The following is a 27,653-nucleotide window of genomic DNA, read 5'->3' on the forward strand; positions in this document are numbered from 1 at the left end:
CTGAGATGTTAATTTCACATTTAAAGCCCACAAACCTTTTCAATTGTGATGAATCTTTCCAAAACTGAAGAATTTTGAATCTGTATGTTGTAATCGAAATAAGGCACAACTCCACATGTTCTACAATAAGTCTAGTCTACACCCTTTTATGTTTACAAGCCTTTCACATAATGAGGAAAATCTGGGAGTGTCTAGAATCAGGCAGTTTAAACAATGAACAACAAAAGAGGGAATTTCAGAAGTAATTCGTGATTAATAATGTGGATATGTGAGCTGGGAACTCAACGAACAGCAACTTTCACTGGATTGTGTCCAGGGCCTAACTCCTCTCTATGTCTACAAATCCTCTGGGATAGTTGCCTACACAACAAGAAGCTGATCCAGTGCTGTGATTTGTACACAAGGCTACTCTGATCCTCCAAAAGGCTTCAAATAGGTTTTTCTTTCATATTCCCAGGTAAAAGTGCTCAACATGGGGAAACCCTGTTTTGAGAAACAAAAACATCACACTACACAGTTCTTACAAACAACTTATTTATTCAGCTTCAAACTAAGTACACAACTGAAAAGAGGTGGCAGCATTTTGGCACTATACTATACATGAGTTGTTTTCTGTGTGTTGACTCTCATGAGATACTGTACTAGCTACACTACTGTGCTTTTAAAAACTTGGTACGGTTTCCCAGCAGGCAAGTGATTCAAAAATGGATTATTCCTGTTTTACAAAAAAAGTACAGGAAGTGCAGAATGATGAAAACACACACAATTTTCAGAGATTTTTTTCCCCAGCATGGAAATATTCTTGCACTCTATAATTTGCCACATATCAGGATATATCATTGCTTGCATTCTTAAAGGGAGGGAAAGGGGGCAGATGGTATATTTTTTTTTAAAAGTCAGACTTGCTAAGAAGATAAATGAAAATCAAGCCAAAAACCTAAAAAGTTTTCATTAAAGAAGGGAAAGGGAATATTAAAAACCAGAAGAAATTGGCATTTAATCAGATACAAAAGCTGAAAGCACTATATTAACACCTAAAAGTGTGATTCTTTACAAGTTAATCTCACAATGGGATTATGTAAAATTTTTGCAAACTGTACAGTGCTTTTGCCAATGCAGTGTTTCTACAATTTATACAATCTTTTACATCTATGTAACACATATTGAACATATTGTGAAATAGCCAGCAATAGCCACCAGAGTTGCAGGCCAAAAAGGAGTTGGAGTACAGGAAGGAGAGATACAGTACTTCTGTTTTTAAGTTAAATATTTGTTCTGTGATGGGAAGGTAAAGTGAATGGAAAGATATGGGACTAACAATCTTAGTAAATGGAGACATTTCATTTTAAAAGTCTTCAGCCACTCACTAGAAACATGTGAGCATACTTCTTCAGTGTCTGAAATAAAACTGCTGAGAGCCAAAAGCTACCACCATTGTCCAAAGATTCTTTTGAAATGAAAAGAGCCACAGACTGCCTCTTACAAATATGGGCAAAAGTTAAGGTTTAGTCCTGAATCTTACACATGGATCTTACACAAAATTCTCTCCTCCACTGTACAGATCTAGGTATTTGCACAAAAGGTATTTGCTTAGAAGTAAGGCTTAAACCCAGCAGAGATAACCCAGCTCAGAGTTCTGCACAGCCTAGTGTTTCATGGAAGTGGAAATTGGGGAAGAAATTGAATTTTTGGCCTACCCTTACAAGGAAGTGGCCTACAATTCATGGCTATTCTACTTGCAGGCAGATAAAATGAAGAGTTTGAGCACCCAAAACTAGAGCACCTCAATGTCCAGAGTGATAGAACATGTCTGATTGTTCATTTGTGTCACATATAACCAAGGAAGGAGTATATAAGAAGAAAATGAAAAGTGTAAGTGTGCAAGAGAAAGAAAAGAATTGGGCTTTATGCCAATGCAAGGTATTTGCACGAAAGGCATGAAAAATTCATGATTGGGCCCTTGGAACACAGTGGTCACACCCTCTCTCCCCAGCAGAGCAGAAATCCTCAGTTAACAGAATCTTCCCTGCAAGGACTTAAGGTATGCAACTTCTGAAAAGGATTCCATCCTTAAGCCTCTGAATTACCAAATCCAAAAGGGTTCTGTATACAATAAATTAGTTCCGAGTTTCCTTTATTTTTGCAGAAATGGTAGCAGACCCTCACTTTTCTAAGAACCTGAAAGAGAGAAAAACAAATGATAATGACAGAAAGAGAGCTCAGATCTATGTTTAGCAAAAACAAGGACATGCATGTCTATCCTGAAAATGGGGTTTGGAATGAGAAATATCTGTCAACACACTATTCCCCTGCACCTCCCCAGCTGCCAGGTTCAGGTGCTCCTTCCTGGAGTCAAAATATAGGCAGAGTATATTCTCTCTGCCACAATTCTAGTCAAAGGGGGACAGCCCTGCCTGTGGTAATTTCTTAAGAGTGTAACAACTGAACCAGCCCCTTCATCAAATGCCATTCCCTCTACTGCTGGTTACTCTCAATTGGCACCTCTATCTAATATCAGAGCTATTGACCAGTGTTGCTCTAACAAAACAGAAGCCTGACAAGACACCCCCCCCCCAAGAGTTCTTTGAGCATGATTTCATTCTTCTATGTCAGGGGTGTCCAAAGTTTTCAGCAGGAACGCCACATTATCTCTCTGACAATGTCAGGGGCCGGAGAACAAAAGAATTAATTTACATTTAAAATTTGAATAAGTTTACATAAATTACTATACTAGAGGTGGAACTTACACGAATGAATGAAGGTCTTGCAATAGCTCAAGGCCTATAAAAGGCTTTGCACAAAGCAAGGCTGGCCTTTTCTTTGCTGCCGCTACTGCATCACAGATGTGAAACAACAAGCAGTGGAGGGAGCTTTCATCCCACAGCTAACACAAGAGGTCGAACAGTCGCCCTCACTCTGAGAGCAGTTGCATCTGGCCAGTGCGGGCTCCAGCAAATTTCCGGAGGGCCAGAGGCTCACTGGGGACTGGGGTGTCCCTGAGGGCCGCACTGGGAGTCCTTGAGGGCCGCAAGTGGCCCCAGGGCCAGGGTTTGGGCACCCCTGTTCTATGTAAACAAACAAACCTTCTGTGAAGGTGGAAGCAAACTAATCTCAGAAGGAGGGACTGTGAAAACTAGCATCAAAGCTGTCCGCAGCTTGCTACACTTTATGAATTCACTTTACAAGATTTATCCTATCTTATGCCAGAAGGGCCATCAATTCTAACATTCCTAGTATTTTAACTGAGCTATGTAGAGACACTCCTGCTGGAGAAAAAGAAAAAAGATTAAGAGACAGTGTGGTGTTTTAGTTAGAGCAGCAGTTCTCAAGCTTTTAGCACTGGGACCCACTTTTCAGAATGTGAATCTGTCAGGACCCACCGGAAGTGATATCATCAAGCAGGAAAATGTTTAACCATCCGAGGCTGCAATCCTACCCACACTTACCCAAGAATAAGTCCCATTTACTATCATTGTTAAAAGCATATGCCTAGTAGCCTGTTAAAAGTGCAGATCTGTAACATAACCCCAAACACAGTCACATACCATCGTGACATCAAGTCTAATATATTAAAAATAAAACATTGAAATGAATGGGGACCCTCTAAAATTGGATTGCGAAAAAAATTGATTAAGTGGATCCTGACCCACAGTTTGAGAAACAATGAGTTAAAGCATTGGACAGGGACTAGGGAGACATGGGTTTGAATTTCGGCTTGGTCAGCTCCCCCAGGTGATCTCTTGTCAACTGCCATATCTCAGCCTAACCTACCTGACAGGGTTTTTGCAAGGACAAAACACAGGAGGAAAAAACCAGTGTTGGGAACTCAAGCCAGGTGACTCAGACGCGAATTGCGAAAATACACAATTTTCGGTGACTCTGCAACTCATGTATCATGTGCGTGAAAGACTCAGGGCCCCCCTGACTTGGCACTCGTTCCCACGCATGCTGACCTGAGTCTGCCTGTGCTTGCTTACTGTTTCTGTGGCATGGAAAACTTAGTGGGCCATAATTCTGACTAGAGATCAGCAAGGAGTTCCAGCCAGGAGGTAGGAAAGGGTTAATGTGAGCTGGAGCAGGGAGGCGGGACTAGGTTCTCTTTTCCCACCTCTGATAAGAAGGAAGGAACTGATCATTGGACAAAGGATGGGCATTCTTATATTTCCACTGGCTGAGAGAGGGCAGGAGGAGAAGGGGAGGGGCAACCCTCATTGAAAGACCAGCTAAAGTGGGACTATTGAGTAGGGTTGCCAAGGATCAGGTCATCCTGGTAAGCCTCCCAGCTGCTGCTTGTGACCCTCCTCCCTCTTGCCGCTTCTCTACTGGCTCTGACACAGTTCTTCCTCTTTACAGATGGAAGGGAGCAGCAGGGAAGTATTTAAAAAGAACCTCCCCAAACACACAGAGCCCAGCAGCAACCCTGTTTTTCCCATGGCTGGCTTTTTAAAGGGGGTGACTCAGCCCAGGGAGAGAGAGGAGGAAGGGGAGGAGTTTATAGAGATCATGCTTTGCTACTTGGGAGGGAAGGGGACTCTCACTGAATGACCGGCTACAGTGGGACTACTTCTGAGGAGGGCTTTCAAGGATCAGGTGATCCTGTTAAGCTCCCAACTGCTGCTTGTGACTCTCCTCCCTCTCGCCAATTGTGTCCTTGCTATGCCTCCTATCCCACCCTGCCCTGCTTACAGATGGGTGGGGACAGCAAGAGAGTGTTCAAAGAGAGCTCTGACACAAACACAGTCCACAGCAGCAGCCCTGTTTTTTCCAAGGCAGGTTTTTTAAGGCAGTGCAACTCTACTCAAGTCCATTACAGTCACTAAAATGTGATTTGGAGACTCAGAAAGTGCCCTGTTAGGTCTCTTTTTTGAGTCAAGTCATGGAGGGTGGTGACTCAACAACTCGAGCCAAGCCACACTGGGTTTTCCCATCCCTGGAAAGAGCTGTGTAAGACGTCCTGAACTCCTAAGGTGTAAAATGAATGTAATACCGCTCCCGTGTTATGCTAGCGCCTGCCAAGCCCAGCTGGAAACCATGAAGACATTTTCAAGACGACTTTATTAGCCCAAGGTCATAGACTGCATTACACAGTCTCACCTCATTAAGCGTAATAGCACGGTGACACCAAGAGGTCAGTAAGGACAAGTAGTTGGTCATCAGTGAATTGTTGCTTGTGCTCCTGCCAGTTGTCATGGTGAGTCCTCCGGAAGTTGGACAGAGTTTTCTTCACTGTCATCTGTGTAGCAGGCAGCAAATATACAGAGTGAGTATCTGAAGCAACGTTATTCTGTGCTGGCACAGGTAAAAACATTCACATCTCTGCTGCTTTTGATGTGAACACATAGAATTCAAAATGTTTATTCAAAAATTTTACCCTGCCTCTGAGGGTAATTTCCAAAACTCGTTAAAAACTATTTTTTTAAAATACCCAACAGCAGCAAAAAAACAACCAAAAAACAACAACAATGAAAACCAGCAAAATAATCAGAGACAATAAGAGAAATTGAGAGAACCCAGGAAATCCTTCTTGAAAAAGCCTTGTCAGTTTCCAACAAAGGGGGACATATGCAGGATAGGTTACAAGGAATTTCACAAGGTGTGAGCCGCCACCTTCTGATGTTTTGAAAGGTAGCTGCAAAATGAACAACAAAAGCCTCAATGGTCCTAAACCACTTCAGCCCTGTGATTTTGATCCAAGTGCTGAAAATGCAAATCCATTAAGTCAGAACATTCCCTTAAAAATTAATGCTTCCTAAATAAGACCTCATACAGACCAAGACTGCAATGTTGTACACTTACCAAGGGACTGAGGATGCAATCCTAACCCCTTATGTAAGTGCTTTCCAGCACTGGCATAGCTGTGCCAATGGGGCATGTGCTGCATCCTGCAGTTCGGTGTCACTCAAGGAGCCCTCCTCAAAGTAAGGGAATGTTTGTTCCCTTACCTCAGAGTTGCATTGCCCTTATGTCAATGCTGGAAAGCACAGACATAAGGGGTTAGGATTGCGCCCTAAGTCCCATTGAACCAAATGAGGCTTACTTCTGAGGAGACATGTATAGGATTGTACTTTAAGTCCCTGCTCTAATGAACCATTATTTTAAATTTATATAAAACAATAGTTAAAGTCAGTAAAATCAAACAAAATAACTAGAGTAACTGAAGAGCAGCAGGACTATCGTCAATCTAAGACAGGATACCAAACAGATGCCTTAAAAGCTTGATGAAACAAGGAAGTTTTTGTCTGCTTCTAAAAGTAACCCATTGATGGGGCCAAGTGCACCCCCTGGGGAGGGTCTTCCATCTTATCAAGGCACTAATGGGTAGGTCTGGTCTTAGTGAATGCAACAAGAGATTATTCTTACTTCAATAGGCTGAGGATCATTCAAGTGTGCACTAAGATCCATCAACAGATGAGGCATCCAGGTGGGTACATCATAAGGACTGGACAAAATGCATGCACTAAGTCCCAGCACACCAGCATGGCGCTTAACCAAATCTGTAACAAAACAAGTCAGCAATTCTTTATAAGACAACATTCTTCTACATATAAATCACTGACACTCCCAGCCTCAGCTCCAATAACATGGAATAACCAAAAAGCTCTTTTCAAACAATGGTGCAATAATAAAACTCCTTATGTAATACACCTCTTAGGCACTGATAAGTTTCTGATTCTGTTACAAAAGTTCTTGGTAGTGGAGTTTATTTTTATTTTTTGCTTTAACTTTATATTCTGCCTTTTACTTTAAAGTTGGGCTCTTATACACCTAAAAAAAACATAAAAATGAAACTTGTTAAACATTAATTTTAAACTCTAATAAAAACTTCATAACCATTACAGGAAACAACCCAGCAAAGTCAGAGCACAAGTGTGGGGTAGGAAATACCACACTTGTGCCTTTCTAAAGAGTTACGATGAATTGACCATCCAGGCCCATCTTGGCAGAAGTTCTATAAATAGGGTCCCTCTTCAGAAAAGGCCTGAACCCTTGTCATCAATCAACTAGCTTTAGATGACAGTGATTTGGCAGGAAAAGCAGTCTGACTCTGGAGTGCCGCCTCTCTCAGATGCATACTTTGAGGTCAGCCAAGATGTTCCAGAGTGAGATTGTATGGTCTACGAAATCCTGTTTCTCTACTGAAAGCAGAAGTGAAAAAGAGAGATATGAACTGCCCATATCACTTGGTTCCCGCCCCAGGAGCTCCTAAACTTCCAAGTTTAGAGGTAGAGGGAAGGAAGACACTAAATATGCCACTCCCAGTGAACATGCCTGACTGCATCATGGTAGAGCTGTGCTCTGAGAACTTCAAACCACAAGCATGAGTGAGTAGGAAGCAAATTTAAATCTCCTGAATACGTGAGCCTCCTGATCCACAGCCAGAGTTTACTCAGTGATTGGGAGTTAGGTGATGGAACTCAGGTTGGTCAATAGTCTACTAAATATTCCCAGTATTCTGCAATGCCCCAGACATAATGTGGCAGAAAGAAATATTTCTCCACTCCCCTTCCCTCTCCTCAGCAACAACAGAAAGGCTACTGCTCTGTCAGGTGCAAGGAAAAGGCTCTACTTGCTCACTGCCCAAGGTCCCTTTAGGGAGTGCTCAATCAGTCTGAAACTACAGGTGGAGTCTCATTATTTGCAACAGTTCCGTTCCTGAAACCCATGCGAATACCAAATTTTGCGTGAAATCAAGTTGCACAAAATTTGGGCTCCACCAAGTTCCGAACACAACTGGAGTCTTGCTCCAGTCATGTCTGAAGCTGTTCTGAGGCCTAGGGAGGCCTCAAAAATTATAGTTTTCACATAGCACCTATTACTGTACAAAGTGCTTTCAGATTCTTATCCCACTTTTTACTCCCAATTGTTCACTGCTAAAAGAGAGCAATTTGCCTAATGTCCCCTTCGTAGAAATCCTGCTAGGAACATAAGGTTCCAGAACATACCCAATCAGTCCACCTGCCTGTTAGCTCACAAGGTCCTTTTCTGCCTTTCCAAGTCTCTCTTCCCAACCTGCACATCCTTTGTCCACTGGAACAGGTAGTTATACGAGACTGACACCTTGCTTGTGACTTTGGGTTCACTTTACTTCTATCACCAGCTGCCATATCTGGATCCCACTGCTGGCTTCTGACTGGCTTTCACTGACTCTCAAAAGGTGTTTCAGCTGACACTCCCAAATACATTACCCTCTCCACTCTTCCAAATCAGACCTCTCTCAGAAATGGGGAACTGGCCTAAGCCATGAGAAAATATCTGTTCAAAGTTAGGGCAAAGACTTTGAACAAGTCTTTCCACAATGGTGGTTCCTTGAGTGATCCCCTACTTACCTGCAGGGGGGATAGTATCCACTACAGTGGTGAGGTTTCGTTTTCTCTTCTTTGGGAGTCTTCTCTTGCAGAGCTGCTCAAAGTGAGTCTGAATGTGGTCATCAATCACCAGGAAGTGACACTGCAGCAGGCCACTCAGTGTTGTGGCAGCCATCTCTCTCACCTAGTATCAGACAAAGATATCTGGTTACTGAACCAAATTTATCCAACTTGCAAGACAACATTTACGCTACTGCTGCTCTTCAGAGATCAACAGATTCATGTTAACGTATGCAAGAAAAGTCTCTCAATTTTTATCCCTGCTTTTCATGCAGTTATATCACTTGTATCAAAAACACAGTTCTAGTCAACATTAAGAACATAAGAGCCTCGCTGGATCAGGCCAAAGGCCCATCTAGTTCAACTTCCTGTATCTCACAGTGGTTCACCAAATGCTTCAGGGAGCACACAAGACTACAAGACACAACCTGTATCCTGGAGCCCTCCTCTGCATCTGGCATTCCGAGGTAGGCTACTTCTCAAATCAGGCGCTTGCATGTACCTATCATGACCTGTAACCTTTGACAGATGAACACTGCTGAGATTCTCTGAAGAAGTGAATAGGTATTCACAAACAACTGGCTTGAACGAGCTGTGCAATAGCCCTTCCTTCTGACCAGGACACTGTTATCTGCTCCTGTACTTGGTCAGAGAGGGGTGGGGACTGCTGTGGCCAAAACAGCCACAACCTGAAGACATTAGGTAAGAGAATCTGTTCCTTTGATCCTAGGTGAAAGATTTATATGTGGAAGCTTGGCCTCACTGAGACTGCAAACAACAATATTCAAACAAATTTGTGAGTCACCTTGAGGACCTCAATAATGGCAAGGAAGGATATAAACCTGTAAAGTACTGACATGTGTCACTTAATGATGGGGATACATTCTCTGAACCCAGTCAAATGATTTCATTGTTATGCAAAAACTTGCCTTTGTGGTGGTGCCATTAGGGGGCCCAAAGCCATGTTTCAGATCATGCTGGGCCTCCACAGGCCTCATAATAGCCTGCCGAAGCATCCAGAAACAATTTCCAGTTTTCAGACACAAACCAGAAGCTTATTTCTGAAAACAGGAAGTGGCTCCCAGGGGCTTCTGTGGGCCATTCACAGCCCTGTGGAGGCACAGTGTGACCCGGAAGAAGCCTCTAGGGCCTCCTAACACAAACAGCATAAAGGTAAGGCGTTTTCAGTTACTGTACAATAGGCCAATAATGGATCATCATACATGTGGGTCCGTTGTTGGTTGGAACCTTGCTAAGCGACACACACTTGTAAAATAAAAATAACTGCATCTTTACAAAAGCTGCCAAATCTAATGACCTCTGGCTACAAGCAACAGGACTCAAAGTATCTGTGTCATAAAACTGTTAGAAAACACTCCCTCAACAGAAACCATAAAAGAATCAGTACATTTTCTTACAGTAAGCACAAGGTCACATACAACCAAAACTTTTGCGCAAAATTAAAAGCTGCTAGCTAGCAGTAATACACACAATACCTAAAGATACTCAATATAAGTGCCTGTTATTATAAGCAGTATTTAAAAGCTGTATTGCAAAGCCACCAAGTACAACAATGGCGACAAGATTATGCAAAAATCCAGTGACTCGTAGATTTTAGTTCTTACAGAATAACTATGACCTGGCAGTGGTTTTTCTTAACATACGTATAAAACTATTTATTTGCAACTGTGTGGTGGCATGAGGATTGTCCTATTGCTGCAAGGAGCTTTTAGAAAATTCAGCCAGTTACTCCCAAAATGCAGGTTAAATCAGCCTGATGATGAACACAATCACTATAAACACTACAAATTATCTAAAGACAAAGGCTGATGATTCAGTCCCAACAGAGGCATAGGACCTGGGCACAGTAACTGTTTCTCGCTCCCACTACCCATAGGGAGTGCACTGAGGCAAAAACGAGCATTACAAGGAATGGAAAGCCTTATATCTCCCACAATGCCATGCAGTTCTCCCTATATGTACAATGCAAGGCACTCCTGCTCTGAGGACATGAAAAGACAAATTGAGATATGAAACATGCAGATAGAAATCCAATGTTCTATAATGGCCTATTCCACTTGCAGGACCACGCAAGAGGTGGGCATCCAAAGTGTGCTACTGACCTCTTGGCAATTCTCTGCTCATATGCGATGAAGTGAGACGTAACTGTCTCCTTAATAATCTTCTGATGTTTTCTCAATTGGCACTACCATAAGGTTGTGGTTAACATGTATGTTATGGATAAAGAAACCTCATGTGTGTAGGTCAAATGTAGCCTTCAACCTGTTTCCCCACAGCTCCTGAGACTCTATTTCTCCCCCAGTCCCTCTCCATTAGCTGTTCTGAGTAACAGTTGGGTTTTCTGTGGGTATGAGCAGGGCCTATCATATGGGGTTTTTCAGGAGAAAAGGGTAGCTCTTCCTGTAAAAGGGTAGCTCTTTCATTCACTCACAGGAATGGGAGAGGCCAAAGGCCAGTGGGAGACCCAGTAAAGAGCCAGTAAAGAACCCAGCAAAAATCTAGTTACTTGTGGCAAGGAGACTTGACCTTCAGGTGGCCAGGTAGATAAGTATTTCTAAAACTGGAAGTGAGCTGGTTCTTTTTGGTGCTGTGTGCCATAAATAGCCAATACATGTTCATAAGGCAAGGATAGCTAGTTAAAAAAAAAAGTTGTGAGCTAGTAACTTGTGTAGACTTTGTCAGCCTCGTACACATTCTTCCTATGTGAGACCCCAGGTTGACTCTTAGCATTTACAATTAGTGAATGTCAGGCAGGAGATCTGGAACCTGCCTTTATTCTGCTTAAATGGGGTAATTTTTCCTTAAGTTTTTGGTCTGAACCCCACCCCCAAGACTAATTAGTGGAATTCCAACTATTCATAATTAGAAGTTTATCCCTCCCCATATCCTCTTAAAAACAAGCCAGAGAGAGAGAGACTACAGCAAATATTCCCTGCTTCCAAATTTCAACCTCACATGCAGAAGTGCTTTAAACTTCTTGGGGAGATGTTTGCAACAAGTGCTAGGATATCTTGTAAATCTCAAGAATTTGGTCACTTGGTGGTCCTTGCTGCAGGGTGTGTGCATTGAATAAAGTTATTAATAGGGCACTATTAAACTGATTTTAAACACACTGCGATGAAATGCAAATAAAAACCATTCCCTGCTCACTCCACTGTCAGGTCTTCTTTCCATCCCAGAGTGAGTAAGCAATTCACCTTTCACATAGCAACTTAGCTAAGATGAGAGTGAATTGCTGATGAATGGTCCCAGAATGGTTCTTTTACTTAATAAAGGCTTATCACAAATTGAATAATATACTAGAGAAAAGAGAAAGTCAAGCCAAGAGCTTGTTAACTTTCTATGCTAGTGATTACATGATTTCCAAATTCACTTTTGGCTTTGCAGCACTTTAGAACATTATGTTCAAGGGTATAAATTACCCTAATGCATTGGGTTGGATGCAAAGTATTGGTAGATATTTGCACCCTGGAAAGAGGAGAACATTTCATTCACATTTAAATGCAACCGTATGCATTTCTCGGCAAACATGTCAATTTTCAAATCAGTTAATTGTGTGTTTCAGAAAGGAAGTTCTCCCTTGGTCTTCCTTTATCATTTGGCCACAGAGGCAGACCGAGGCCAACCTTAACTTTGGTGACAACGGCTGTGCTTAGGATGCCTTTCATTGGTAACACTGTCGATATTTTCACGATATTTATTCTTCATGTTATGTCTCTCACAACCCAATCTTAACCAGCTTTCCAGAGCACATGCTTCCACAAAGCAGCCTTGAGGTAAGGAAACAAATGTGACTCTGTGATTGCCCTCTCCCATACGATGCAGAGCACAACCTGTTGGCACAGCTGCATTAGCATTGGAAAGTTAGTTAAGATTGGGCTGTCAGTTCCTAGAGACCTTAGAACAGCCTACAACATGATTATAACAGAAGAAAAGAATGTTTAAAAATACTGATCACAATGACTGCTCCAGATCTCATCAACTGCGACTGGAATTTTAGGCACCTACAAGTGTGCCTAAAATGGGAACTGAGAGATCAAAATCAACATCAGTGAATTTTAAACGTAGGAAGCTGCCTCAAACCGAATCATTTTGTCCAGTACAGATAGTCTAGGAAATGTGGAACAGGGCTATTCCTAATCATAGTTCATCTACTTCCAAATAAGACTCTAAATTCCACAACTGCCCCCTGAAATTATGGAAAGACTCAAGACTCCTTTCGTTGATCCCTGTAGTAGCACCTTCATTCATTCTCTGTGATTCCAATGGACACAGATGGCTTGCCCAGAGACCCATATGACAAGCATATTGAAGTCACCTTGAATTAGAGTGTTAGGGTATCTATAACTCCCCTTTGTATTTGTCAGCCAATTCTCCTTTTCCCCCAAAGCAATCTATTTGTGGCCTGACAGTTTGGCCTTATCTGAGACTAACCTACTCAAGGAGGTTGCTGAAAATGTTTATCATGGCTTTCCGGGCAGATTCTTTCCAGATCATTCTGTTTTCACTCAGAATCTTGGCCAACAATGTAAAGGCATACAGGAACACATAGCTATGCTACTGGGAGATAAATTCTAACTCAGCCCCACGAAAGAAAGTAGGTTGTTCTAACAGAGTGGCTACTACTGGCTTCATGCAGATCTTCCACCAACACGAGGTACAACACATCCTGCCAGGCCTTCATGTAATGTTATGGCAGTGGTTTTCAAACTGGGGCATCACAATGCCCAGCCTGAAGCCCTGGCCTCTGCCCCCTTAAGGGGCCAGGATAGCGAAGCGGGAGGGAGGAGGCAGCGACGCGATCCCCAGGACCACATTCCTAAGGGGGGCTGCAGGGACTGGGGTGCACTCACCAGTCCCTGCAGCAGCTGTCCTGGGGTGCGGGGAGCCCTGTGCAAGCATCTGCAGGGCCCCCCAGGCTTCTAAAAGTGAAAGTGGAGCGACTGAGCTCCGCTTCCGGTTTTGTGGAGATGGAGTTCGATCACTCCACTTTCACTTTTGATGACCTGGGGAGCCCTGCAGATGCTCGTGCAGAGCTCCTCGGCACCCCAGGACGGCTGCTTCAGGGACTGGTGAGTGCATCCCAGTCCTTGAAGCCCCCCTTAGCAACGCAATCCTGGGGATCATGTCACTGCCTCCCCCCTGCCCCCACCAAGACTTACTGTGGTTCAAACTCTCCCTGAGAGTTTGAAAACCACTGTGTTAAGGGTTTCAGCCCATGAGAAACAAAGGTATTGGCCTCTATATCACCTGGCCAAATCACCAGGTATATATATACCTGCCTCTATATCAGGAGAGGCAGGATGAAGTAGTGGTTTGGGAATAGGACACAGACCTGGAAGACCCAGGTTCAAATCTCCACTCAGCCACAAAGTTTCCTGGGTGACCTTGGGCCGGTGATCTCTCAGCCTCACCTACTTCACAGGGTTGTTGTGAAGACAAAAGGAGAGGAGGAACTATGTATACCACCCTGAGCTCCTTGAAACAAGCGTGGCATAAAAATGTGAAAAATCAATAAAATATTTCTTAAGGGAGAAGCCTAGTGTCCCTAGCTTCTTAACATAGAATCTCAATGTTGGTCTCCCTGGCCTAACTAAAAACCTATCTTCAAACCACTGATTAGTCACTTGCCTTCTTAGGGAACTGCCCATTAATGTCAGTATACCCTCCACATGAAAGTTTCCTGAACTGACCACTCCTTCTGTGAAATTCTGTGAATTTTCCACAAGAACAAGGTGATGTTTGGAATAAATGCAGGGGGTCCGTATCCAAAGTCAATTCATTCTTAGATTAACAAAAATGTTCTTGTTCACAGATCTAAATAAATTGTGTTATCAACATTCTGTCTGAATCCCTTGCACCCAAACGAGAGAGGCATGCTTTAGATAGCAAGACAAAACTGTTGTTATCCTAAAGATATCAAAATATAGGAACTCTGCGTGTTTTTGCTTGTTTTAAGCAGTCCTCACTGGGCACACAGTATTTTGCTTCCACAGTGCTCAAGAGGGTAAAACAGGTTAAAACACTGTATCTGTATGGCCTATCACTCATCTGGCAAACCTATTTCTGGATTGGAGTAACAGGGAACAGAATCCTGGGGCATGCCATCTCAGAGGAAGGAAAATCAAGATTACAGCCACTGCCAAAGCAAGGTTACCATAGCAACATGGTCGCAAGACAAATGAGTGTTTTGTTGATTTGTACTGCTGTGCTGCAAGGACATACTATTCATCTGAAAATTTGCAAATTTGTTCCTCAAATTATTCCCACACATTTGCATTGCTAATAAAGAGAGAACAGCACACGTGTTTTTGTCTGCTTTTTTGTTTTTTTAAGATTGCTGGATGAATGTTCCTATAACTGCAGTAGAAGGATGCCAGGTTCAGTAGCATTCTCAGCTCTGAAACACTGGAGTATGAAATAAAAGCTGCTCTTGAGAGGTGATTCTGAAGACCACAACTATTAAACCTACTTTTAAAATGTCGTTAAGGTTTTCTGATGGATTAATTGCTGCAAAATTCAGCCTTGGATGGGAAACGTGTTTCAGAAAATGCTCTGAAACCAAGCATGAAACAGCCCTAGTAATTTACCAATTGATTCATTTGCCTCAATTGACATTTCACTTGCACATGAACAATATTTGTCCATAATATCCATTTTCTCTAACCACAGAAACATGTGGTAGCAGCAATCAGCACATTGTAAACATGGGTATAAACAAGGGTATAATCCATGAGTGTTGGATTTTTAAATATACACATGACTTTTTACAGTTGACTAGGCATATGAGATCAGTAAGAAATGCATTTGGCCACAGCGCAAAAAGAAACATAATTATTGTTTAGAGAACAAGAGCATGATCCAGCCAAAGGAAAGCACTTTCAAATCCCATTTATTTTGATGGGGAAGGTTTAAGTATATGATTTAACTAACCTGCGATAACAGTACTGTGGTTGTGAAATATGAGAATCTAAAGGACCATAGCATGGGAAAGGACAGTAAAGAGAAGCCTTCACTGCAGATGTGATGGCTCCTTCTGTTATACACTGGTCTTGTGTCATCTACCATGTTTCCCTGAAAATAAGACCAAGTGTGTTTTTTGAGAATTGCTGAAATATAAGACCTAACCTAAAAATAAGACCTAGTTGTGATCAGGGCCGGGATGTGGGGGGGCCGGAAGGGGTCCTCGGGTGGGGCAGGTGGACAATGTGACTGGGAACGCTGCACTCCCTTATGCATCACCTAGAATAGGGGTCTCCAAATGTTTTGGCCAGAGGGCCGCATGAAATATCTGGCGCAATGCTGAGGACCAGAAAAAATTTAAATATAAAATTTAAATAAAGAACTTAGTTAAACTAAAGTTGAAACTTAGATGAACGAATAAATGAATGAGTGAGCTCATTCACTCAGCCTCTCCGGCCCTCAGAACATCCTCCAGAAGCTATCAGAGTACAGCTCTTTCATGTACAGTCGAGGGGGCCAGAGGCTTTCAGGGGACAAGAGGCTGGCCGCGGGCCCGATAGAGGCTTGCTTCGGGCTGCATCTGGCCCCCAGGCCGGGGTTTGGAGACCCCTGACCTAGAAAGTGCCTGCTGTGCTGCCTTGGGCAGAGGACGCTGAGGAGGAGATGAGGCGGGAAGCAGCAAGCAATGCAACCCTGCCTATCGGGCTCTGAGGCTCTCCACACTTTCCAGGGAGTAAGTCCTGTTAACTATAAAGGGACTGACTTCTGAGTAGACAGGCAGGCAGGCATCCTCCTGGGCACTGAGGGGACACCCTCTCCACACCTTCCAGGGAGTAAGTTCCATTCACTATAAAGGGACTGACTTCTGAGTAGATAGGCGGGCAGTGCATTGTTGTAGATTTAAAAAAAAAAAGACCTACCCCCAAAATAAGACCTAGTGTGTTTTTTTTGAGCCAAAAAAAATAAAAAATAAGACAGTGTCTTATTTTCAGGGAAACGGAATATCATCCTTTCTTTCATCTGCTTTTCCCTTGGATGTCACATACCAGCCTTCTTGTTCAGCCTAAAATTATGCTCCTATTATGCTGCATTCCTTTCCCCATGCAGATTCCTATTCACTGGAATTGCCTGCCACCTGACAACCAAGGGCGCAATCCTAACCCCTTATGTCAGTGCTTTCCAGCACTGGCAAAACGGTGCCAATGGGACATGTGCTGCATCATGCAGTTGGTTGCCACTCATGGAGGCCTCCTCAAAGTAAGGGAATGTTTGTTCCCTTACCTCGAAGCTGCACTGCCATTATGTCAGTGCTGGAAAGTGAACAAAGTGAACAGTGTCTTTCAGACATATCTGTTCACTTTGGTTTTCATGCTCTTTTCCTTCCTCCTTAATGTGCCCTGCCTAACCTTCAGATTCAAAAAGGAGTGTAACACCTTTATTAGGACCTACATAAAATAAGTTTTCAAATCCTATACAGTGCTAGATGGTAAGTAAAAAAAGGGGAAGCGGGAAATACTGCAAAAACACTGGAGGTTCCCCAACAGCCTATAGTTGGTAAATCAAAAGATGGAATTAAGGAGGTTTTAATGCAGACTTGAATCTGCATAATGGATCAACAAAGCCACCTATGGTTCTGTAACCTTTGGATGGTAAGCCTACAGACTGGCCCTGCTTTAAAATTTAAAGCACAATAACTAAAAAATTTAGCACATCTAAAAATTTAGGCACAATAACTAGCGGAATAATTTTGAATTAGACAGTCTGTTTCATAATCTAGAATGGTAATTGAAAAAGTATACACTTAACACTTCCAGTGAAAACAGACTTAAACAGACTTAAAAATGCTTTACTTTGGCTGAGTTGTGCTTAAATTTACAAACCTCCACTTTTAACAGATTCAACAAACACGAATCTTGCAGGGATCGACAAGCAACACATGCAACAGACATTTGTTCACCTCAAGCTGTTCGTCTTCTAGTAGTTGTATAACCAGCCACCTAATATCATCCACTGCCGCTTCATTGTTTAGGAATATAAAAAGATTATAAAACACCATAGTCTGAAGGTAGGTTAACACTGTGTATCTAGCATGCCAGGAGGAACTCTTTGCTGTCTGCAAAAAACAACACAATACAGAAGAGAAGAGTCAGAAAAATAAACAGCCAATTCTTAAAGAGGAAAAAGTATGTTGACAATCAAGCCACTTTCTAAGATATGATGAAAAACAAGACTCCAGTTGTATTTCATAGTTTACAAGCAGTTAATGAAAATAAATTGAAATCCTAGGATAGAAAAAAAATTAAAATTAAGGGAGGATGGAAGGAAAGTGTTCCATTCATTTTGAAAGAGGGCTGGACTTCAACTGCATTTTATTTATTTTTTAAATTACAAAATGTTTGCTGTTCTAATGCTCAATGCATGTTCCTTCCAAACCTGACCCCATCCTGCTTGTGGACTTCCACAAGCAGCTGCTGGGCCACTGCAGTAAATGGGATGCTGAACTAAGATACGTCTTTGAGTTGGATCTAGCAGGGTTCTTCTTATCTTCCTCTCTGCTGACCACCATCCCCTTCAACATCTTGCCTCCTAAAAAAATCCCATTTTTTTAAACAAGGCTTTTAAAAGATGTGTTAGCAGTTCTCCAGATTTACAGAGCTCTGTGACACCCACCAAAAATTCCTCTCTACTGTCTGTTTCACAGGCAACCGCAAGTCTAGAGTTTGGCTGCCAGGATCATGCCTCAGGCATTCCTTCCTCCCCTTGTCAGCTCCGATTATCCCTTTCATTTCCTAGTTCACGGCAAGCCATTGTTTGAGACATTCTACCCAAATGTGAAAAATTATGGTAAGCACAAACTGAAGTTTGCCTCCAAACGATAACTGAAAACCTATATCAAATAGTTGTTTCCAATTCTGGTTTGAAGGCAAAGTATAGTTTTCAAAACAGCCGAATCAATTCAGATGTAATGACAGGAAGTGAAGTAGAGAATTAGAACATACAAGGGAAGGAGGGACTGGACAAGTCTAGAGCATAGTTTTAACAGCCGAAACATGGTTTGGTCATTCTATGTTTAATAAATAAAAGGGACACTTGCAATGCTTAGGCCCTCTCTATACATATAAGTGTCCCTGTCAAAATGATTGAGATTTTACAAGTCAGCAAATTAGGGTGACCACAAGAGAATGTTTGTAAAATCAATCAAGCCCTCAAGGGGCTATCAACATAAATTTAGAAAGTCACCATGAAATGCTTTTATTGATACAATTTGAAGTATCACGCACTTGTTTTAGCACCTGGAGTACCAAAGGCACTTGTTGAGGATACAGCAATCCCTGAGACATTAATGATAAGCACATCTTGGCATCTCTCTTCAATTCATCATAGCTATTATCATTTTCCACTGGAGCAATCTGTTGAAAGCAAGAACACGAAAGGTTAAGCAAAGATGGGTTGCTGATCCAGATGAATCTTCATTTTGTTAAAAAAAAAATACACACATACTATGCAGAGCACATTCAGAATTGCCAGCATCTCTAAGCATAAACATGAGTCACCTGTGCCATACGCGTAAAAGAATAGCCTGAAGTGCAATACTGAGTCTGAGATTACCTCAATGAGCATGTGTGTCAGGGAGGAAAAAGAACCAGAAACATTTCCATTCCCATTTACAACTCTTGCCCCTTCCCAAGTCTTCAGAGGGTAGCATTTTACAATGTGTGGCAATATTTTGGAAACACCCACAAACACACCTCTGCTTCTGCTAAGCCCTACATAAAGGCTGCATGGGATAAAATAGCTTGTTGTGAGGGAAGGTTATACATGCAGAGGCTCTAAATGAAGGTTTTGCATGCAGAGCCTCCTGTATGCTGTTATAGCTCTGTGTAATGCAACAGGCATTGTGTCAAGAAATGGGGGCAGGAGAGAAGAACTTGCAGGTAAAAACAAGTAGGGCCAAAAAGGCACAAATCTATTTTAAAATGCAGCCCCACCCACTTTTGTGAGCCAAAAAAACTTTGAGATGATAGCAGCACAAGAGCAAAGGCACAGTTGAAGTGGCTACATTATTCATACAAGATCTCTTCTTGGTGAGGGTAGGCCTTGGAGAATGGAGAGTTATGGAAGCAGAGACATCTGTCAAACACTGTTGGCTTAATATTCTCAGAATCTATCCCTGCAATTTAAACATCAATTAAGTAACAAATCATATACCTTGAAAAACAAAGGCAACAGCTGCAACTGTTCTGTAACCGCAGTGGAGAAAGCCCTCCCCGCACTTGCCATCAACCACTTCAGAACTGTTGAGGGTGAAAGGCAAAAAGATCAGCTCAATACAAGGTCAAAAAGAATACAAGAACACAAATGCATGAGTCACATTCATATTTTCAGACTAGCATCTACTTTGAAGGACACCCTAAATTCTCAACCAAGCACTGCTAAATTAGTCAGTTGAGCACAGTCACTTACTGATTTTCAAGAGTTTAATGCCCTGGGTTCGCTCATCTTCGACTCCAACTCCATTATCTTCCATAACATGATTCTGAATTTCTTCATCCACTTCCATAAGGGGTTTGAGTTTTTCAACTATTCGGGAAGTGAACTCATGGACATGAGGGGACTTGGTTGGAGCAGTATTTGGTAATGAAACATCTATCATGAAGATGTATGTCAAAACACTATACATAAAATAAAGAATATGAACATTTAATCTTGAGGTCCACTTAAAGGAAAGGTTCATAAACATCACAATACACTTCTCACTCCCAAGTTTAAAAAAACCCCCACAAAACTTCACAATTAAGCTCATCTGAAAAGTAATGTTTACATTCAGAAGAATCATGTGATGAATGTTCCACTACATTAAAAAACCAACCTCCCTGTATATTCCACCACATTAAAAAACTAACCTCCCTGTACACAGTGATCAACACCTCAAGGAGATACTCACGGAGCCTAGCTTAATGAGTTGCTGAGGAAAAATTCACAGAATTGTGGTGTGCAGAGGAGGGTACAAACCAAACTATCCCATGTCATTCTTCTTACTATCTTCTTCTTACAGACCAAAAGTCTGTTTTTCAAATATGCTCCCTAACAAGAATGCAAGGATTTAAGAAGGGTATACTAACCTTCCTATTCTCTCCCTAACGTTTTTGTAAACATGGGTGAGTTTAGGTTCCAGGTACTTCAGCAATCTGTGCAGCAGCTCTGGTACTCTCCACTCTTGCTGTGCAAGGCCACCTTGCAGTATATACAATCGACTGTAGAGGAAAAGTGAAAAGTATGTACAATGAACACGAATCTAACTCAGAAAGCTGCACTTTTTATTTCAAGACCCTGTATATGACATGAACAAGTTTCATATGCTGTATCTGCTCATGCAAAGATGACCAATCATGCCATTTTCTGCTAATGGTGGACAAAGTGAGCTTGCTCTTGCTCATGGAATTAAACACATACACATAGGTTATATAAACCTATATGGGCAGGAGGTCTGGTCTAGAGGGTAGAGCCTCCATTTGCCTGAAGATTAACATCCACAAGGTCGCCAGTTCGAGGCCACCGGCACCGTGCGACCTTGAAGCAGCTGGCAAGCTGCAGCTGAGCTGTTCCATCTGCTCGGAGCGTGGGAGGATGGAGGCCAGAATGTTAAACCAGATCGGAGTGTAACATCTTGAATGTGGTGGTTCTTGAAAGAGAGAACCTTCTTTCAATTTGTAAAAATCCCTGCGTGGATTTAATAAGCCTGCCTGTGTAAACCGCCTTGAATAAAGTCTTGAATAAAGACCAAGAAAGGCGGTATATAAATACTGTATATTATTATTATTATATTATTATTATAAACAGTTCCATTGATAGAAATGAAAACCACTGAAATTGTAGAAGTACAACTTGCACCAATATTAAACATGGTTCAAATTTCACTTTTATATGCATGGGTGAATGTTCAACACACAGCGACCTGTGGATTTCCAGCTGGCTGAGCCTGGCAGGAATGTTCTTGATGGCGGGAATAAAGAAGCTTGTCCCGCGACATGGCAGTTGCCACAAATCAGGTGGTGATTGCATGGACAAGTAGTGTGGCCTTGGTATTTAACTTCTGAGCAGTATTAAATGGTTTTCTCGAAGTCTTGTTTTTTTTAACAGCCAAGTGGTACTTGCTTTCAGAATAGCACTCGTATTTCCAGTTGGACAACAAAGTCTTTCTGTGGGCTTCCAGAGCAAAATTGACTACTACTGAATCCGTATCCACCACTAAGAGTCCAATCCTTGTTCTCCTCTAATTGCATAAAAGATCCCTACAGCTTCCTGAATTCAGGACATTGAACATTTGAACAGGGAAATCCTATCAATGGTTACTGAGAAGCAAATTTGACTGAGTTTAATGGTGCTTACTTCCAAGTGCTCATAGGATTGAAGCCTTAAGTGGTTATTTTCTCTCTTTATAAGAAGAATTATCCTCTGTAGTACAGTTCAGATACATGTTACTATAAACAATTAAAAGTTGCCTGCCCTATACTTAGTTAGACTATTGGCCCATTTAGTGTAGGATCACTTATTCTGAACTGGTGGTAAATCTCCAAGGCTTCAACAGAAGTCCTTAGTTTCATAACATTGGTAGATCATCAACTGTAGAACAATGCCTCTTAGATTTGTATCATATATAATTTTTAGCATTTAAAATATCTGTTCACATAAAAATGTTTACACATGTGTGAACATGTCACAAAATTAGCAGGAATGTCACATTTGCCCTACAGCATCCAGTTAAAATATTGCTTATTTTCCTCAGGTTGTCAAATAGCAGAATTGCTACTGTGACAAGATATGCGCGAGTGGAATGATCTGTTTTATGTAACCCTGATTTGCCCCTTTTCATCTGTGTCTTGCACCAAAAGAGGTAAAAGGTTTTACCATGCATCAACAAATGAGCCTCCTTCACCACTCAGTGGAGATTCCAGCAACAACTCAAACAACCAGTGTAATTTCCGGGGGTCCCTGCTCTCCTATAATAAGAGAAAAAAAAGTGAGGACAAAGTCATCTCTAACAATAGAAACACTACAAAAGCTCTCTGCAAATGACAGTTTAGTCCTTTATAAAACTTTAATTCAAAAATTTATTTAGTCAACTAATCAATCATTTGTATTGTATAAAATGATAGCTTTATTGAACAGTACATGGAACGGTTATGCTGGGTTCCTACATTGGTGGTCACCATAGCATCATTGGATAAGAAAGACAAAACCTAGTCTTCCTCCCATTTTTGAAGCAGGGAGAGAAGGAAATGGCCACAGTTCCACCATACTTCTGTGCCCATTTCCCAGCATTTAGGCTGGGAGAAAGTGGTCAAGCCTCCTTTACCTTAAGAATGCAAGGTGATCTAAGCACCCAGCAAGTACAGAGCCAAAACAGGCCTCTCATCTCCCCCCTCCAGATTGAAACTAGAGGTGGGAGTCAAAGGATTTGCTTTGACCACTGCATTTACAACTAACACCTCACAAGTGCAGCAGACAAATGGACAAACACACAACGCCACCTGGAAGTTTGACCTTTAGAGCTGGAGAGGAGACCAGGTGCTGCATTTTTGGAGGGGCAGTGCAAAGTTAGAGATAAAATCCAGCTGTCTGGAGACAGACCTGGCAACTGCAAGGTTCTGATTGGTCAGTAAAGACAGTTAAATCTGTTGCTCCCATATCAATCTCATATCAATGGATGGCAATCTCATAGGTTGATTTTATGCAACTATACTGGGACGTATATCACTCCAAGTCCAATGAATTTGCAAGCTTAGTTACAGAGAGAATGTCACCCAGTTTTCCATATAAATGTGAAAAGTGAAATTGGCAGCCATGGTTATAAAGATCACAAAGGAGCCAGTTTCAGTCACTGGACAGCAACATTTTCTTGGATCACATGACAGGCAATGTCATCTGTCCGCCTCACTAAAGAATAGGTATCAACAAAGATTAAACTTGGCACCACGTGCATCAGACAAACCAAGAGTTAATAAATTAGAATCTAAAATGAGAGCAAAGGGTGACACAGGACAAAGGGGTGACATCTAGCCCTCCCCCACCAAAGCAAGATTCCTTAGGCTTGGAGAGAAGATGAAGGATTACCATTTCCTCCCTCACTATTCCAAGATAAATTATGAGGGCTTGCAACACTCCTAATCAAAGAATGGACAGAATAAATTAACTGTCGAGTGGCAACACTAGCAAGCTTTTTAAATATAGCAAATTAAAAGTTTAAAGACTTACACATGACGTTGCTATGCATGTTCCCCAGTCATTGTAAGTTTCCACTGTGATATTTGATAAAGCTGTTCTAAGAAGTGGACATAAAAGTTTCCAGAGGTTCTCTACCTATTAAAAAAAAAGTTAATAATAATAATCTACCTGCACAAAAGATGGACAAAGATGATACTATGCGGGGGGGGGGGGGGGAACAGGGCTGTGCACATCTCTCAGCACAGTATTCAATCTCTTTCAAAGATGCAGCAACATAGATGTGAATAAGCAAACCTGAGATAAAAACTGGCCTAGATCAGGAGTGTCAAAATTTTTACATATAGACAGTCAAATACCATTCATGGTACCTGCTGAGGACTGGAAGAGATATCATTAAGTACTGTCATTAAGCAGATGATGACCAGAAATAAGTACTTTATTCTCATGTAGAAATGCATTAGTTGCAAATGACTGAAGAGAAATTGTACAATATCTCCCTCTCTCACCAGTACTGTCTCAACCTTCCCTCATAGCATTCCTTGACTTCTGAGGCCTCTTTCTATATCTCCTTCTCAGAGCCTCAGCAGAAGTAGTACTACTGAAAGGGCAGTGTTCCCAATTATCATGTAGGCAGGGTAGAGAGTTTCCATGGACTGTACCCGGATACAGGCTTTATGTTTGATACACCTGGCCTAGACCCTTGAGGAAAAAGAATACTGTCTTAAAGGCTCAAAAAGCTAGGTACAAGTAGCCGTTACTATTGAATGGTTGAATACTGAATTGAACCATTGAATTCAACTATTGAATAGCTGTTGCTACTGAAAAGAGGTTGAAAATTTTTTTTATCTCGCTCATGATTCTAATATTTTTTTATTTGACAATTTCTGTATTGCTTTTCCCTAGGTACCTGGTGCTCATTAGTGTGTGTGTGGGGGGGGGGGGGGGAGCCCTACCATCTAGCTGACCTTGATTGTGAAATTCCAGAAACACTTTACAATCTATTTAGAAAGTTTAGATGTCTTATAAAACAGAACTTTCAAATATGATAATGATCTTAAGTTGATAATTATCATAACTTAAAATATGATAATTTTAAGTTGAACTTCTATGCTCTCTGTAGCAAACTTGGATTCTGAAGCACTTACTACTTTTTAGAAGGAACATGGGAATGAAAGATAGTGGTTTCTACACACACAGGGGGATTCCTCAGGTACACAGAAATATGTTTGAATACTAAAAGAAAAAGGGTTTCTTATAAATAGCCATGTGAGCTCTTGGAATTTGCAGAATGTTGAGGACACAGAGAAGAAAATACTAAAACAGCTCATAAGATCGCATGGAGAAGAAACTTCCATGTTCACAAGGAATGCTAAACACAGGAATTCCTGTTTTTGCTGTTGCATTTTGTCTGAGCCAGAATGGGTGAGAGGCATGCAATGATGCACTGCTGCCCAATCACAATACACTAAAAACCTGGATTTCTCTGGGTTTTTTTTGTTTGTTTACAAATAACTCTCCCTTTCATGCTGAGACAGAAAGTGGAATCTAAGGGAACCAGTAATAAACCAACTGTGCAAGTCTAGCAATTAAGTTCATGGCTGAGAGTAGCTGAGCCACAGAATGTTGAAGGTATCATTTGAAAGGGAGGGAAGGAAAGGGCCTAAAAGCTTACAGCATCATGGAGATAGACACTACAATAGAGGGGGGTACATGTCACAAGATTTTTATTTTTTTTTAAAGCAACAAAGCACTCAGATTAATGGCTGACAGCCAAGTCCAATCTCAGGCCTTCAACACTATATCTATATCTCAGTGAAAAGAAAAGAGATATTTTCTGCAAGGCCCAAATATCACTACAAGACTACTGTTTCAGACTGACTACAGCCTTGCATAGGAGCAGCCGGTGGGGAGGAATACATTGCAAGCTTTTGTTGCAGGTCCTACTTGTTATTTATATACCAATCTTTTTCAGGAATTCAAAATAGTTTCTGTAAGGTGACTGAAATTTCCATACATATGTTTTGTAATCCTCAAAAATACTCTACCTTTTCAAATGTCCAATGTTTAGATCCTCTTATCAAACCAGCTATAATTTCAGCTACACATCTCTGGGGACTTTCATGGGAATCTGCTGCCAGCCGTTCTAAGTGGGGCTTCAGAACAGGCAAGAAGGCATCATCAAAGTTTCTGAACAGGCCCTGTTAAAACAAGACTCGTTACTTTTCCAAAAAGTACTTTAACAGTTGAACTTTAACCTGTTAAAAAAAGTAAAATGTTAATTCTTTAGAACACACCTACATTATTTGAAAGGAGAAAAAATAACTTTTGATCATTTTTGGGGAGACAAAATCATCAAAACAGAAAATCAGTTACCTTGAAGAGACAAAATCTGCGAGGGGTAAATTTATCTTTTCCTTTTCTGTCTTCCAAAGAAAGAAACTTGATCAACTGCTCAACAAACTTTGCATCAGAAAAATGATCATAAATGACTTGCTCTGCCTGCAAGACAACAACAGCGTATTGAAATTACTAAAGTGCTGCTTCATTAGTACAATGAAAAAGAGTTGTGCAGGAGAACAAAAATTACATAGTCTCAAATTTCAACTATGCAGCACCTTAAGCAGCAGGCCCTGGAGGAGGTTTCAAGCCTTAAGTGACACTGAGAACCAAGCTTCACTAGGGTTGCTCTTTTCATAGGAGTAATATTTTGCATCAATACTACACAAAATTTGATTGCCTGTTAAGTTAAAGGGACTCAGGATGCCAATTGCAGGACATCAGCCCCAACAACCCACTTGATAGCCCCTAAATCATCCTTGTTTTCTCATAGAACAATTGCTCAGTAGACAAACTGGAAGAGATTGGAACGGTCACACTGTCGGCAAGGACAAACTGTCCTTGAATCGCCCAGCCTTGGATCTCCTCATATGATAATTTTCTACAGCAACTTGTTATCTACCTTATTTTTCATAGCATTTATCCTCAAGTTCCATTTAGCCTCAATTCAGTGAGAACTTGAGGGGCAACTTATTTAGCCACATGCTACTCAAATCAGTATAACTTTATATGCTAAAGCAGTGGTACTCAAACTTTCCCGGCCAATGGCTCCCTTGATCCCCATGGCTGTTGGTCATGACTCCCCATCATGTTCCTGAGGGCTGGAAGTGACATTGTTAAACAGGAAGTGGCCAGAAATATTAACTATATTAAATATTATGTTATATTTATTATAATATTAAAAATTAAATATATATTAACTATGTTAATATTAATTATATTAATCATATCATTAATTAAATGCAGATCTTAAAAATATATTAATACACAGCAATATACATGCTTTATAAATGATCAGCTGCTGATCACTGTTGCAGACAGGATGCTGGAGTAGGGAGATTTTGTCTGGTCCAGGACGACTCATTTTTTAAAACTTTGTAAGCATACCAATAGAATTGTTTTATCAAATGAACTTGGTGAACAACCAGTCTGACCAACATTACACACACACACACCCCTGTAGACCCCAATCCAACTAGTCATTTCTCCCATTCTCCTTGGATAGGATTGAACCCTTTATTAATTTAATGAAATTAAAAATTTTCCAGCAGGTGGACGGGAAAACAAAAATAGACCATGAAAATATATCAGAGCTGATAAGGGTTTGGTTAGGAAGCTGATTGGTCTCCTATACTAGGAGATGCACAGCTCAAGCCTATGCATGTCTACTCAGAAGTAAGTCCCATTAGAGTCAATGGGGCTTACTCTCAAGAAAGTGTGGATAGGATTGGGCTGGCAATCACTTCATCAATGGCTGATAAGTATTCCATTCAAATAGCAAGATTCATCACTTTAAAAATACAGCCTCTCCTCCTCAATCAAACAGCAAGATTAATAAATCACTTTAAAAACAGTACCCTTTTTCTGCTCCTGGCCAAGTAAAGTGTGTGCTTGTCTCTCCCCTCCCCCTTTGCCAGCTGCATGGAAAAAACTTTAAGGGGAGGGGGAGGAAAGTGGGAAGGTTTGGAAATTGAAAGGGAGAAGAGGGAGGGGGTTGAAAAGAGAGATTTCACTTTGATG

At 41.4% G+C, this 27,653-nt stretch overlaps 1 protein-coding gene across 2 annotated transcripts in view; it reads right to left on the reverse strand.

Moving 5' to 3' along the window:
- Positions 1–517: 517 nt before the first annotated feature.
- The window catches only part of PSME4 (proteasome activator subunit 4), a 100,076-nt gene continuing 72,940 nt past the window's right edge, over positions 518–27,653 (reverse strand). For both annotated transcript variants that reach the window (XM_066625885.1, XM_066625893.1), the window contains 13 exons: positions 25,950–26,075; positions 25,622–25,774; positions 23,607–23,711; positions 22,260–22,351; positions 20,474–20,605; positions 19,815–20,023; positions 19,560–19,645; positions 18,632–18,760; positions 17,308–17,463; positions 8,328–8,490; positions 6,361–6,494; positions 5,095–5,233; positions 518–2,178 (listed from right to left, as the gene is read on the reverse strand). In XM_066625885.1, the coding sequence (XP_066481982.1) occupies positions 5,099–5,233; positions 6,361–6,494; positions 8,328–8,490; positions 17,308–17,463; positions 18,632–18,760; positions 19,560–19,645; positions 19,815–20,023; positions 20,474–20,605; positions 22,260–22,351; positions 23,607–23,711; positions 25,622–25,774; positions 25,950–26,075 (1,620 nt within the window). In that variant the 3' untranslated portion in view covers positions 518–2,178; positions 5,095–5,098. The remainder of the gene's footprint in view (positions 2,179–5,094; positions 5,234–6,360; positions 6,495–8,327; positions 8,491–17,307; positions 17,464–18,631; positions 18,761–19,559; positions 19,646–19,814; positions 20,024–20,473; positions 20,606–22,259; positions 22,352–23,606; positions 23,712–25,621; positions 25,775–25,949; positions 26,076–27,653) is intronic.

This window comes from Tiliqua scincoides, chromosome 1, assembly GCF_035046505.1.
Source record: "Tiliqua scincoides isolate rTilSci1 chromosome 1, rTilSci1.hap2, whole genome shotgun sequence".
Classification (NCBI taxonomy): domain Eukaryota; kingdom Metazoa; phylum Chordata; class Lepidosauria; order Squamata; family Scincidae; genus Tiliqua; species Tiliqua scincoides.